Source organism: Varanus komodoensis, unplaced genomic scaffold (assembly GCF_004798865.1).
Source record: "Varanus komodoensis strain SLA01 unplaced genomic scaffold, ASM479886v1 scaffold4, whole genome shotgun sequence".
Classification (NCBI taxonomy): Eukaryota; Metazoa; Chordata; class Lepidosauria; order Squamata; family Varanidae; genus Varanus; species Varanus komodoensis.
Window position 1 is genome coordinate 15,946,118 of NW_025335941.1, and position 15,130 is coordinate 15,961,247.

At 38.7% G+C, this 15,130-nt stretch overlaps 1 protein-coding gene across 1 annotated transcript in view; it reads left to right on the forward strand.

Moving 5' to 3' along the window:
* The window catches only part of TIAM1 (TIAM Rac1 associated GEF 1), an 89,117-nt gene that overhangs the window by 40,348 nt on the left and 33,639 nt on the right, over positions 1–15,130 (forward strand). Inside the window, exons 8-11 of the mRNA XM_044442696.1 lie at positions 1,775–1,849; positions 4,328–4,498; positions 8,650–8,754; positions 10,614–10,695. Coding sequence (XP_044298631.1) covers positions 1,775–1,849; positions 4,328–4,498; positions 8,650–8,754; positions 10,614–10,695 — 433 coding nt within the window. The remainder of the gene's footprint in view (positions 1–1,774; positions 1,850–4,327; positions 4,499–8,649; positions 8,755–10,613; positions 10,696–15,130) is intronic.

A 15,130-nucleotide genomic window follows, 5' to 3' on the forward strand; every position in this document is an offset into this window, starting at 1 on the left:
GGAGCATCACATTTGCTGCGGCACTTTGTCCCTGGTGCTCCGATCATCAGATTTGCATACTTAAAGGTGGTGCCAGAAATGGAAAATATCTTGCTTATTTCCTTGTTTGAGCAGTGTTTTTGGTTTCTACTCAGTCTTACTGTCAGTTTTACCCCAAGTGTGCGTATTAACAAGACTGGCACCTGTGGGATAAGACTTTTTGTCTTGAGCCAGTGGCAGTCATGTTTCCTTGCAAGGCCTGCTTCATGGCCATGTTTTTTATGTCAATTAAACTATTTGTGCTTTAGGGAGACTTTCAGGTTTAATCTGGACTCCATTGTCTCAAGATCACCTATTTCTTTAGCTTTCATAAAAATAATTCCAGACTAGGACCTCATCATGCAAATAATAAAGCTTCCCAGTTGAATTAATTCAGATCATTCGATATTTATCCTTTATGGTAACTGGAGCAGATATTATTTTCTTACAAATAAGAGATCGTAATCACAAACATTTCAGAGGCTGCAAAATAAAGCTGAAATATATTTAGCTAGTTTCATCTAGGGATCTCTAATTACATATTACAGGACAATAGAGATTTATATAAGAGTATAGAATAAAAGCCTGGGCAAGCTATGCAGAATTTTTAAAAACACTCTTACATGTAGACTACAAGTGGTTCCATTTGATACATGAAGTATTCTCCTTCCCAGTTTTTCTAGAGGAATACAAAAATGCTAGATGCAAAACCATGTGGGTTTGGTTAAAGGCAGTGGGGAGGGGAGGGGGAATCCCTGTTTGTTCCTAAGCACTGGGGACCACATTTGGGAGTTATGTAATGGGAAGCTTTGGACAGGCTTAATTCAGGATTGTGTTTAGTTAGTTATTTAGTTAGTTTCTATACAACTCAAACAGCTGAAGCTATTTGGGGTAGTCATGGTTTATATGCCCAGACAAAGTATAATCCCCAGCCATATCTTCTTCCATAAGCTTATTAGTCAGCATAACATGGATTCAGCACCATCAAGAAAAAGTGTTTTCCCCCCACTAAAGATGAAAATTTGTTGCCCTTCATCTTTTTGTTCTATTTTGCCTTGAGTTGATCCTAGCCAATTAAAAAGAAATGTGTCCAGCTGCATCCACTTGCTTTCTTACATTAAAACATGGGTCAATTAAACTCAGATGACTTTGCCACCCACCCAAATATATATTAGGAACTGGAAACCAGAAGGCTCTTTTTGAGGTTGTTTAAAGAAGCGCCTTGTGTCTATTCTGTTATAGTTCTGCAAAGCTGTAGTAACTAGGCAGAGAATTGTTGTTATAATATTTTGGATGCTAAATTGACCCCTGGTATAACTTTTCTATTATCACACAATACAGGATTCAGGTATGGTAATTTTCACACAGTACAGGATTTAGCTATGGCAGATCTTGGAAAGTATCAAGATAGGTGTGTAGGATTACTATTACTATGGAGATACCACTTCCTAAGATATTGAATGCATTGCTGGGGTTTTGTCATCACCTCTTCTGGCTTGCTTTCCTCCATTTTTCATTTGACACTCCCTTTAGTGGGTCTTCAAAGGTCCTGGTTTAGATTCAGCACTGTTTGGAACATTTTTGGAGTAGGCCAGATAAGCAGTGACATTTGGTTACTTTTTAATCAGGAAAGAACTGTATCCAATTTTAATGGTATGATAATTTTCCCCTGAACAGTCATGAGATACTTCCAAATTTAGCAAGCATTTGCATCATCCTTTTGTCTTCTAAAATAGCACTTTCTGTTCCTCTGCAGGTGTTCGGTGAAGGAACGGATTCTGTAAAGAAATCTCTGGAAGGAATCTTTGATGACAATATGCAAGAAGGCAAGGTAACAATAAAGGACAGGCTTGATTTACACAAAGGGGTTCAATTACCTTGTGAATCTGTTTTTAGAATGAAACCTATTCAAAGTAAAGTGCAATAAAATCCTGATGGGAAGAGCAAGTCATGCGGTGGCAAAGCTCTGCCAGATGATGCACTGTTTGAAATACAGCCAAGCATGAGGTTAGGGAGCTTGGCACTACTCAGCTCCAAATATCGTGAGGAGATGGAAGCTCCTGATCGTACTTTGGCATCTGAATGAACAAGGCCAGTGGTTTCATGTTTGGTGGACACTGCAGGTGGGCACAGTTCTGATTACACGGAGTCCTTGCTTCCACTGATGTGAATCTTTGCTCGTAAAGAATATTAAACTAATGGCTTCCATCTTTTACAAAGACAGAGAGAAATAATGAATTTGTAATTGCTGGAATTCTTCTCTTAAATCCATGTTGTCACCTACCTCTAAAACAATAACCAGAATATACCCAGAATAAATAAAGAATATAGACATTCCCCTGCTAGATGAGACCAGTGTTCCATCTAGTCCAGCATTCAGACAGAGCATTCTGCTGATCATCCCATCCTCTTCTAGCTAGATGGACAGATATAGCATTTTTATTCCATTTGCCATGGTTTATCCTCTTTTATTGTGTTCGTATAACTTCTATTTAAAAAATCTTCCTTGACTCTGCTACTTTTCCAGGCTAGCATTCTTTTGGACTTATCATTTCAGTTTTTTATTGTTTGTAAGTCATACTAATCACAATTCGATACATTAGAGGAAAAGTATGCAACATATTACAAAAGGAAAACGTAACAAAATTACACATAGATCAAAGAAAATGACCCTTCCCCCAAAAGGAACTAACAAATGCAAGCTAAAGATAACATTCGATGATAATTTCTTTTGGACTTATCATTTCAGTTTTTTATTGTTTGTAAGTCATACTAATCACAATTCGATACATTAGAGGAAAAGTATGCAACATATTACAAAAGGAAAACGTAACAAAATTACACATAGATCAAAGAAAATGACCCTTCCCCCAAAAGGAACTAACAAATGCAAGCTAAAGATAACATTCGATGATAATTTCTTTTGGACATATGTTTGCATGTTTCTAACCCCTTGTATATATTTTACTTTCACTTCTGTTATACAGTTTTTAAAAACAAATAGAAGTCTAGTCTCCTGTTTCCATAATGGATATCTGCAGAAGGCCAAAAATGAGTTTCACTTGGTCTTTGAAATTTAATTATTTCAAAACATTAAGAAAGAGACTATAGAAAGAACCAATGAGTAGGGGCTATTGGGAAGATGTTTAGTCTGGACTAAGTGTTTACTGTGTTTAGGTCTCTATAGAACTGACACTTTTGGAAACAAAGCTTTTCTTTTTTTATGGCTGAGCATTCCAGCACTCTGCTGGTGTCCTTTCAATAGCATCTTCCCATCTTCTGACTCTGAACACATGAACACTACCAGTGTAATCCTGATTGCCCATATAAAGAGAGCAGAGAAGTCCACCGTGTTACTGTTGAGCACCCGCAGTAGAGCCTATGAAGGGGGTCCCCAAAGTAGTGCTTATGGCTGTGGAAGCCTGACTTTTTTTATAATAAATTTGTTTTGCCCATTTTTAATATAGGGGTATAGATTTGCATGGAGTAAGTACAACTTTCTAGCAATAATACATAGCCTTCAACAAAAGAGGACCAAATATCCAAATAAGAATCATTTTGAAGCTGGTATATATAAGCCCCTTGTTTAAAAGTGTGCTAAGGACCACAATCCATTGCATGGTAGCAGATGAGTGTTTATCCTTCCAGTTTAGTAATGACAATCATTAGCTGTCTAAAGGACAAAAAAGTTCATTTTCCCTTTAATTTGTTAATTTTTATGAAGCAGGGAAATAATTTAAAAGAATACACAGATCCTCTTAAAAAAGCAAATACTGGACATTGCCAAAACCTATCTTTCAAAGAAGTGTTAACTGTATCAGACTGCCAGTAATTAACGGAATGGGGTAATCCCTTATTAAAGAGATGTTCTGCTGTTCAATAGACACAAAAGTTTTTGCTGAAAAAATTGCAGCCCAAGATCCATACATGTGATAGGCTGATGCCAAAGCAACCATTCACTGATGGTATTTTGTGTTGGTAGTTCTGATAGCAGTTTCTCAAATTCCCAAATATCCCCATAGATTAAAAAATGTTGAGAAGATGCACTGCTGCACTGCATAGAAAGCCAGGAATTATTCCTGGTGGGTAAGTGAAGGAAGCTGGCAACTGCTAGTCCAGCTGGCAATCCTCAGGGGTTTGAATTAAGCTTTTAGAGTAAACGTTTGCACATTTGATAATATAGTGCTTTAATTTTGTGATTTGATTGGATAGAAATATATATATTTCATGTGCCTGTATTTGCAGGTATCTAATATATGGATGGGTTGTATTTGACCAGGTTTTTACCACTTGTATTTTTTTTATCCAGAGAGAAAAAGAAGCGGCGCTAACTGCTGTTCACCCACATAACCCTGACTCTGACATCTGGGTTCATGAGTATTTCACACCTTCGTGGTACTGCCTTCCAAATAACCAGTCTGCTTTGACTGTAGTCCACCCAGGCGACACCACCAGGGATGTCCTGGAGATGATTTGTAAGGTAAAAGGAAAAAAAAGGAGATTTGATGGGAGAAGCTTTTCAAATTATATGTTTGAGATTGTGACGTAGATACTTTCTTCCCCTTTCAAAGCTTTCTGATTAAAGCCAACAATCCTGTGGTTTAACTAAATTGAAAAATTGCATAAACATGCAAAACAGTGACATTCCCACATTTGAACAATCTGCATCTAAGAAGACTATGTGCACATGCGTGTGTTTGTGTGTTAGTGAAGCTGCTTGTCTTTACATATCCTGTCCATTCCCTAATGAAAATATACATCATTTTCTTTTGGGACTGCACTTATCTGTGGACCTTGAATATGTTCTTCCACTATCATTGCAGCACCAGTTTTAATAGAACGATTCCATATAATACTGAAGTTGATTTCAGTGAAAGAAGGTATTTAGAACATATTCCTAAAAGGGCACGTACATGTGGGGAAATAGCAGTGCTCTGCTACAGAATTCTTCATGTGTTTCATTGCCACACCTTTTGCATGTGCTGAGCTTCCCCTTCCATTCAAGGAATGGTGAAAAACTTGTTTGCACAGGAGAGTCTTAATGTGCACTGCAACTCCCACATCAGTTTTTAGGGGTCAGATTGTTTATTCTGGTAATACAGGTGTGGGTAATAAGGTATTGTATCTGCCTTATGTAATGTATGGATTTTCCCCAAGTATTGTGACTTCACATCATTGTAATCTGGCTTTTCATCCTGGATAACATCTATTAACAAGCTAAACTGAAATGCTAAAATCTATTTGCATGATAGTTTTAAGGATTTATCTTCAAATGATGCCTTCAGAAATACAATGTTTGAGTCTTTCAAAAAGCCCAGAATTGCATGCAAGGTGTGCTTAGAGTGATTACATTTTGTATTCACTGGCAAATGAATTTCTGCAGACTAAAGTTCTCAGGGAAAAATTGTTTCATTATATAAGCAAAGACTGATATTTTTAAAAGGCACACAATAGGCAAAATTACTAAAAGTTCTTTGTAATAGTTTTATATTTATGGCTTTTTTCATCAGCAATACTCCAGATTCTCAGTTGATAATGCTCTGTCTTCTTTAGTTTGCATTTCATGAAGATAAATGCCTAAGTCCACATTCTGCTTTGTTTTAAGACTAGAGTAACAAACATATTAGGCCGCAGTTGGAAATGTTACTGTTTTCCCTTCAAGCACTCTGGCTAAAGGTTTTGTGGTGCAGGCTATGAATCTTTCCTCTCTTTTCTGAATTATCAGTGTAGGAAAACACTGATGGTTACATTCTTTTCTGTAACATCTAATAATGAATCTTTCTCTTCTGTCTCTTGCATTCAGCTCATTCTTTTTCCTTTAACTCTGTGATCCACATCATTTCACATCAGTTTGCCATCTGCCATCTGAGAACCAGTCGAGGTGTGGTATAGTAAACATTTCAAGCTCTACATTTCATGTAAACCTCTTCATGCTCTAGATGTTGTTGTTAAGAATCCCCATGTGGTAAATATTGCTTGCCAAAGGTCCCTGGATTTGATCCCTAGCATCTCCAGGTAGGGCTAGAAAGCTCCTTGTCTAGAGCTCTGGAGTCTGCTGCCAGTCAATGTAGATCATGGGAGGAGGTCCAGGCCACCCCTGCCCCCGGCTCCATATGCAATGTGAGCTTCATTTGATAAGGCCCAATGCAGTCCATAGGACACCTTTCCATTTTTTTTTTAATGAAGCAAAGAATCGCTGATTTGCTACTAAAATTCAGCAGCAAACTGCTGCATAGTATTGCAGAATGAAACAACGGTTAAATTTAGCTTGTTTCCAGAGAAGCTTAATTTGGCTATTTCAGTGTTTTGTGTGTTTGTGTGATACACATACACACACCCCTAAACATTCTCCAGTTTCTGCAAATATATTCAAGTTATGGGAAGTAGCAGGAGCCGCACTGGGGTAAAGATTGCATGCAGGCCATAGGCCACATGTTCCCCAGCCCTAAAGTAGACCATGATGAGCTAAATGGAAACTCCTTAGGTTGCTTTCTGAGTAATTGCCAATAATGAACTTGCTGTTTTTAAACTTAGGAAAACAATATTATGGTTCTACTGATTATAGTTGCAAGGGCCTTGGGAAGAGCTTGCCCATAACTTACCTCTTCCAGAGATCTCCCATATGCTTTGTGAACTATGGGTTTTCCTACAGGATAAAGAGGAAACGTAACAACTGCTGTTTATCAGCAAATAGCCATCAGTATTTGTGGTCAGCCTGATGCTGCATGGTCACTACTCTAGTCTGTGGGTTCTCTAATGTGTCAGACTTAATCTCTCTGACATGCCTCTCTGTCAGTCAACAGCACTAAAGCTGAAAGATCTGCCGAATGTATGTGAGGTTTCCACTGATCCCTGACAGACAGAAAGAGGCTGTTGGAAAGAGGCTAGTGGGTCATTTGTTCCATCCATGTGGTGTTATTTCCTTGTTCTTGTTCTGGCTTGTCTAGTTTCATATTTAAACATTTCTCAAAGGATAGGCTTTTCTGCATCCTTTGTTCACTGATACATGCTGTAGCTAACCTGGTTTCAAATTGCATCAGCGCTGAAGATAGTTTGCATTTGGCTGGGCTTATTTGGGAAAAATGGGGAGGAATATTTCTAAATTAAAACAACAGCAGAAGTGGAAGGGTGACATCCAGTACTGCCTGCAAAGACTTCTGCTTTCCTAGTGGGGCCTCCCCTTCCTCTGCTCGTTGGCAAACAGTCACTGTTGGATAGAATGCGGAGCTATTTGACTACTAATATGAATTGTGCTAATATGTATTTATGGAGAGTGAGACTGTCTCCAGCAGATTTGAATGTAATAGGCCACAATGGGACTGACTGTAGCTTTAAGTCATAAGTAATGATGTTAGCTGATGTGGCTCAGAGTAGAATTTGCTACAGGCCTGAGACAAGTAACCATTGCCCTCCGGTGTATAGATGAATGATAGCCCTCATTTGCTGGCCCTTTCCTCCTGGATGCTATTAGTACTGTTCCCCAAAGGCAAACACATTGCAGGACTAGTGAGGAGTGGGGGAGTTGGCTCCTGTCACCTTTTAATGCTGGTGAAAATGCAGCCCTGCTGTTCCTGTTGTACCATCTCCAACCTTGGGAAGAATACTGGAGTACCGTCTTAGCAAATCTTCAGCGTGAAACCACAGAAGAGGGAGCTAGGCACCAAACTTCCTGTGGCTCTACTCCACCCAGTCATTTTCATATGGTGTGGAAAAGGCCTTGGACATCTGGGTCTTGAATAGCTTTAGTGAACCAAAGCTGGGAGTTCTTTAGGGGAAGGCATAGCCCTGCAGTCCCTTTTCTGGTGGAGAGGGGAAGGGGCAAGTGGCAAGAAGACACCGAGGTCTAAATAGGTTGGCTCTCCGGTTACTGCATGCAGGGCCGATGCACACGCATACCTCATGCCATTTTTGTTTTGCTGATGACATTTTGGGGGTGGGGGGACATTCATTCATAGGGTCTCCATAAGTTGGAGACAGCTTGATGGCATGTAACAAGAAGTGGACATTCTGTAACACTGACAAGCTACACTTGTTTGTCTTGTTTTCAGTTTTCTTTGGCTGCAAGTCTGGTGTTTTTGAAGTAGTTCTAAAATGGCACTTCTAGCATAATATATTAAACAATAGGTACTTGGAACAGAAGTCCAGAAGCTGTAACCTGTAGCTAATAATAATTAACCATTATAATGTTGTAAATCATCTCAGTCGGAGATGATTCGATCTGCACATCAATTGAGGTTTGGATTGGGATAATACTATGTAAGGCAATTTAAGAGGCTGATGTGACATTTTTCATTCAGAAATAGCAGGTATTTGAGATCTTGATGGCAAACTGACAAGATTCAGAAATGAACTAGTCTCCTACTACATGTAGTTTTAAAAAGTTTTCTTTGACAGTTTTATATGAAGCACACATTGCTCTCTTTCCCCTTTTCTATGATGAAATGCATTCCTTCTCTGCTAAAGCCATAGGTGAGCATTAGCAGTGCATTCACTCAAAGTAACACTGCTATTCTTGCAATGGCAGGATGGATTCTCTCTTCTGAGTGGTGGAGAAAGTATTTTTCAGGGTGTGTGTTTATTTATATCTATCTCTTGCAGTAATGTTCCCCCACCAACCCTTTTTTTTTTTAGGCACATCAGCTGGATTACTCTGCTCACTATCTACGTCTTAAGTTCCTAACTGGAAACCAAATGCAATCCTACATACCAAAGCTAGAAGAAGATATTTATGAACTGGTAATTCTCACCCTTCAACAACGATTCTGTGTACCTTTATAGTAAATGTGCAGTAGGGAGAGAGTGCAATTGACCATTAACTCTTGGTTAATTCTATAGATTCTTGACTATTAATAGTAAACTTTTGACATTCTTGTATTTGGACTTTGCACCAGAAGCAAGTTAAGAAAGTGTCTCTGTCTGTCTGTCTGTCTGTCTCTCTCTCTCTCTCTCTCTGTCTGTCTGTGAGTGTGTGTGTGTGTGTGAGAGAGAGAGAGACAGAGAGAGAGAGAGAGAGAGACAGAGAGAGAAGGAGGGAGGGAGGGAGGATGCTCTTTTATCATACCCTTCCTCCAAGGAGTTCTTTCTTCACTTCTTTATCCTTGCAAGAACACTCTGAGGTAGGGTAAACTGAGAGTTTATAACTGTTCCAAGGCCACACAACATACTTCTTGATGAGTGTCAGTTGGAACACAGCTCTCTTTTTCCATTGTCTAAAGGTGTGCAACCTTTTCAGCCTGAGCATCACATGCATTGGAGAATCAGACAGACAGACACACACACACACACACACACACACACACGCAATTCTGATACGGATTACATTTTCCTCATTGCCAGGAGCAGAGGGAAAAAGCTATTTGTACGGAAAATGGATTTGGTAGGTGTTGGTCAGGGGCACAGTTAAGGTTGGAGGGCTGACTTGTTCACAACACACTGACCTTAGTGATTCACTCTTAAGTGGAAAGATATGATTCATAGCTTATAATTAGGATATATTGGAGGAGTGCAGGAAAGAACAGAGTGGGGTGAAGGAGCATTGTGATGGATACTTAAGTGGGAAATGATAGAAAGCTGTTTTACATTTCCATGTCACTTTGAGATATTGGATATTGAGAAATAATATGATATACAGTAAATGCTGACCCCTAGGGGAGGTGACTGGAACTGTTATTGAATAATAATATGAATATGCTGAATATATTTAGCATATTGCTGCTATATTTATTTATTTATTTATTGCTGAAGGTAAGTGACATAAATAGCATGATAATTAACCTAATAATAGAAGTGAGCTCAACCATCATATATTCTGAAGCATCGCCATTTTTTTAGTAGAAATAGCCAGAATTCTACTTCTCTACTTCTTAGGCAGCGCTATCTACAAAGCTTGTATGTGAACTCCACCTTCTTTGTGCACAATCCTTTTTACTGAGTGATCTCATGTGAAAGTACTTTGTGAATAGATTATAATACCAGTAAAATTTTCAAAGATTATGAATAAATATATAGATTTACCCATTCAAAATCATGACCACTCTTTCGAATTTGAGACTTAACAGTACATGAATTAATTCAGAGTTCAGGTTCCCAAATGGTGTTCACTGGTACATCCCAGCTTGCCCACAAAGCTATTCCATTCCTGCCCCCTTCAAAGCAAATGTTTTAAGACCCTGGGAAAATGTTACAGCAGTCTTGTTTCTCTCCCTTTCATCACTTTTCCTTGCTCTTTTTCTTTCCCTCCCACCCTCTAGCAATGCTACTATCTCTTTGCTCAGTTTTGACCAGGCAGGCCCCCATGGCAGCCATCATGTGACTACCACATCCACTGTGGGATCCATTTTGTGGTGGCACCCATAGCAGTTTTCTGAATTTCCACTTGACAAAGATGGGAATGGACAAAGAAGACTTTGAAAAAAATTGCATTACTTGTCAGTTTATTTCTGATATATTCAGTGTGTTCATAGTGTTGCAACCCTCCTTGATATTGTCATCTCTGTCTTCGCCCTAAGCTCAAAAGTGTACAGTGTGAAACATGTCAGCTAGTAATATATTTAATGATATTTTCTTTTTCTTTCTTCCCCTTGGTTGATTTTCAGTTGTATAAAGAAATTGAAATCTGTGAGAAAATTACGCAACAAATTCGGATTGAAAAATCTGACATGTTATCTGATAGCTATGGTGAGTGTGGGACTTTTAAAATATATTTTGCTTCTTTTATAATATCACCTTATAAATATGTTCAAAATTCTTGAATGATGCAGTCCTATCATCCCCATCCTAGACGCACATAAGCCTCTAAACCTGGGTGTTCCTTGTCCAGTTTCTGAGGTTTGGTACCATGCCAGATAGTGACAGAAACTGTCTGTATCCCTTTTATTAAGAAAGCATGTTGTTATTGGTTTCTTCTTCCCTTATAATGTGGCAAAATAAATGTATCTGTAGGATTAGACATGTACATTTGTTATTCATGTATAAGCTTTGCAACATTAAATACTATTCTATAATAAAAATTGTAGACATCAGTTGAAATGTTATTTCTATTTCTTAAATGATGTTCTTTTAAAAGCAACATTTGTTTGACCTAGTGCATGCTCCATGCTATTCTGGATGGTTGTGGGACCCTGAGAAGCAGCACAGAACAATGACACTGGGGGCTGTGGCAGGCAAGGGAATCAAAAGATGCCACCACCCCTGCCCTCAGCTGAGCTTGTCAATCAGAGCAGAGTGCATGCTTGGATCCACCCCAGTGCATAATTGCATACCATAATCGTGGGTGTGATCTGATTAAATAATTTTAACTTATCTGCCTTTCAGTTATTTCATGAGCCAGTTATTGATTTAGATCAAAGATATGGAAATGAGTGTAAAATTTCTCACAGTTTAATAAATAAGAATGGTCCTGTGTCGTTATAAAAAGGCACATTCAATATTTTCTTCTTTCACTCCCTATTACAGAATCAGACCAAAACAAAACAAACTAGAAAATGCACAAATGTGCGCTTTGCCTCTCTGATGAATTACATTGTCCTCTCACACTGGAAGCTGACCATAGCTATCTCTACACTGTCAGCAACTTGTTCCATGAATAGGAGTTACATGCTGTTCAGTAAAACTCAAGCAGGCAATTTAGGATACAATCCTATGCATGTTTAGGCAGAAAAGTCCTATAATTCCAGCAACAGCCCAGTTGGGTGCTGGTTGCAGCATACTGGAAATTATAGTGCTTTTCCACCTCTAAACATGCACAGGTACAGCCTTGCAGGTTTAGTTACCCCAAAGGGTGCAGAAGTACAACAATTCGTACTAATTATGTTCTGTTTACATACAAATGACCATTCTGTTGTTTGTATATAAACAACAATCCATCACCTTAATATTGGACCAATATTAAAAGCCCTTAAAAGTTTGAAGAAGAACTACTATTTAATGTCACAAAATACTTATCATTGCTAAGAAAATGGAAATAATTTATTTTTATCAAGATTATAGTCCTATCATATATAATTGTTTTAGACATTTAAACCATAGGACTATTGTTTAAGCAGTGTAATACTTGCATGTAGACTGACTTGATAGCTTGGAGTCAAATCTTAAGGGAAAAGGTCTAATCCATTTTAGATGTTGTTGGTAGACTACAGCAAGAATAGTTCCTAACAACTAAGGGTGTGATCCTGCGCATGTCTAGATAGAAAACAGTTCTGCAATTACAGCATTGCTGGCTGGAGACTGCTGGGCATTGTAGAACTTTTTCTTTCTAAATATGCATACGTTATACTTTAGTCTATGATAATTCCGTAGTGGATTGGCCGCATCTGCCTGGGAAGCTGGTCATCTATTTTGACAAAACAAATTGTCAAAGATAGGAATTTTGTAAGAACTAAAAGTTTTGTCCCTCCTTCCAGTGATACCAGGAAGTGTTTGTGATTGTCCCTCCAAACTTTAACTTTCATAACATCTAGTTTTATACACTGATTGGATGTGCTCGTTTGCCCTTTTAAGTGTTTCATTTTTGCTCCTGTATGGGGTAGCTCTCCTTCTGACCTGTTGCACCTATTGCATTGAGACGGGCCATGCCATGCTATCACCCCCCCCCCCCGCAATCCATTGTGTGTTTCTGAGGCTCAGTTCTGTTTCTGTCTCCGTTGTTCAAGTGTCAGGAACATGCTCTGTGATGGTGTGCTCCTGTCTACCTCATATACTCCAGTTCCTTCCTGTACTTCCTTGTCTGTGATAATCATAAGATCATGGTCATACGAGATCCAGACTAGGTAAAGAATGGTTCCTCCAACCATAATTTACTTCCTAGCCAGGATTGGAAATCATAGTTTGAAGGAAGAGATTCTGATCATTGTTTGGAGGCAGACTATAGTTAGTATTAACAATATGTTGATAAATCAGGATCTCAGAGGTAACTGTAATTACCATGGAATTGGAAGAAATCAAAGTTTGTGATGCAGCAATGGAGCATGGATGCACTGTGTTTCTGAGAAAACAGACAGACAAACCAGCCATAACTTTTCTATGACATCTGAATAGTGCCTGTGATACCAAAAATACAGTAAGGATGACTTAATTGTGTGACTAGTTGCTACAGCTTTCCAGACAAACTCAGCACATGATCAACACCAAGTCATAGTATGGTGAGACCACCTAATTTTTGCCTTAGAAACATCTAATTTATTCTTTATCACCTTTGTGAACTGGATACATTTCTCTGGAGCTATAGTAATTCAACTGATTCTGTTTCCTGCCAGGTTTCAGTTTAGGCAGCCCATCCATACTGTAGATAACTTTCTGAGATTAACAGACTGGCCTTTTTTATATTCGGAGGTGCATAGTCAGAAATTAGGTTTCTCAATTTAAGAGTATGCAGTTATAGTCAACTGCTAAACTCTTTCCTTTCCTCCCATTCTTTTTAAAAATACAATTAACCAACACATCTTTCAATCAGCAAAATTACTATGAAGGCAGGTTGATTGAGACTCAATTCCTATTACATCTGTTTCCATGTACCTGATGGCCAATTCTGTGTTAAATCTATTTCCCCCATGAAAATCACAAATATTTTGCTTAATAAACAAAAAGACAAGCTTCTAGCTACATATCCCTAGGAGGTCATAGAATTTCAGAGCAGCAAATGCCTCTTTTTAGAAAAGTCTTAGTAATAAATGCTGCATGATAGTTAACATTTATTCACATCCTGCACATTTAGGGGTGCATGATACAAACTGAATCCTTCTTGAAACAAGAGGAAGACAAATGCAGAAATCAAGTGTAATGCATGCTTTTAATTCAAAGTTAGGGAAGTTATTTCAAACTGTCCCTGCTCCCACTTTTGGACATTTATGATTGAAATATAAAAATGTACAGTCAGTTGTAGTTTAAAAATTGATGGCTTTTTAAAGGAAGACAGTCTCAAGAGTCAAAGAATTTATTTGAATCCTACAAATGAAAAATAGTTTTTATTAAATAGGCAGCTTAGAGGCAGGGTAAACATTTGTTAAAATATGCATAGTGGAGCCATGTGTCCTGTCTTTCTCTCCTGTAAGTGTGTGTATTCCTGGGTTGATTTGCACCATCACCCTGTGGGAGAAGAGGATTTATTTCATGAATCACACACCCACAGCACTTAACACACACACACACACACACACCCATTGTAGCAGGGACTATGTCTGCTTACTGAAGACTAGGGGAACTCGACCTGTTTACAGCACAATTCCAAGCCTCTAATTTTGTGTGATTGAAGAGTTAAGTTTGGCAAAGGTATTCCTCTGCTGGGAGAGAGTAGATCTGACCCTATGGATGTGCTGCTTTGCCCTCTGAGAGCTTGGCCTATGGAAAGCTACCACCAGTGCTGGCTTTAGCTGGTCGAGGCCCTGAAAGAGTGTGGTAGAGGAGGGACATCTTTGAGATGGAGATAAGCGGACCCAGGGTGGGCCTGATCTCGGTCTGCCAGCTATGTCTGGGAGAATTTAAAATATCAACTGGGTTGAGAAGCATGATGAAACCGTTCCCCCTTACACCTTTTGCACTAGCAGACATGAGTTTGCAGGGCTCAGGATAAAGCAGGAGATTCACCACTCAGCTCCTCCATGTTCACTCTTAGAATTGCTGTGCCTGTGAATTTTGCATAAACCAGTGACTGCGTGATACGCTCCAGTAGGGCAACTTTCATAGACTACCAATGATGGTCTTGCAGAAACAACAGAAAAAGGTGATTTGTGTAGGTTTACAATTTATGTTTAAAGCCAATCCTGCAAAACCATAGGCCAGCCTCATAAAATTATTCTCATATCTATACTGCTGAAAAAAATGTAATATGTGAAATAGTAACATGCTTTATTGCTTGGTCTCACCCATGTATTATAGTATTTATTGTAATACCCACATCTCATGGCAGATATCCTTATATTATTTAATATAGTCAGTTTTTCTAGGCATGCCAAGGCTCAGAAGGTTCATGTGCAAAATCTGGCAATCAGATCTGGCCCTAGACAAAAGTAATAAAATATTGGTGGTTTGAGCAGCAGTGTCCTGATTTGTCCAGCTACTTGAATGATGCGCATGTAGTCCATATAAACATGGTGTGCATTTTTGGTAAGGGAATTAT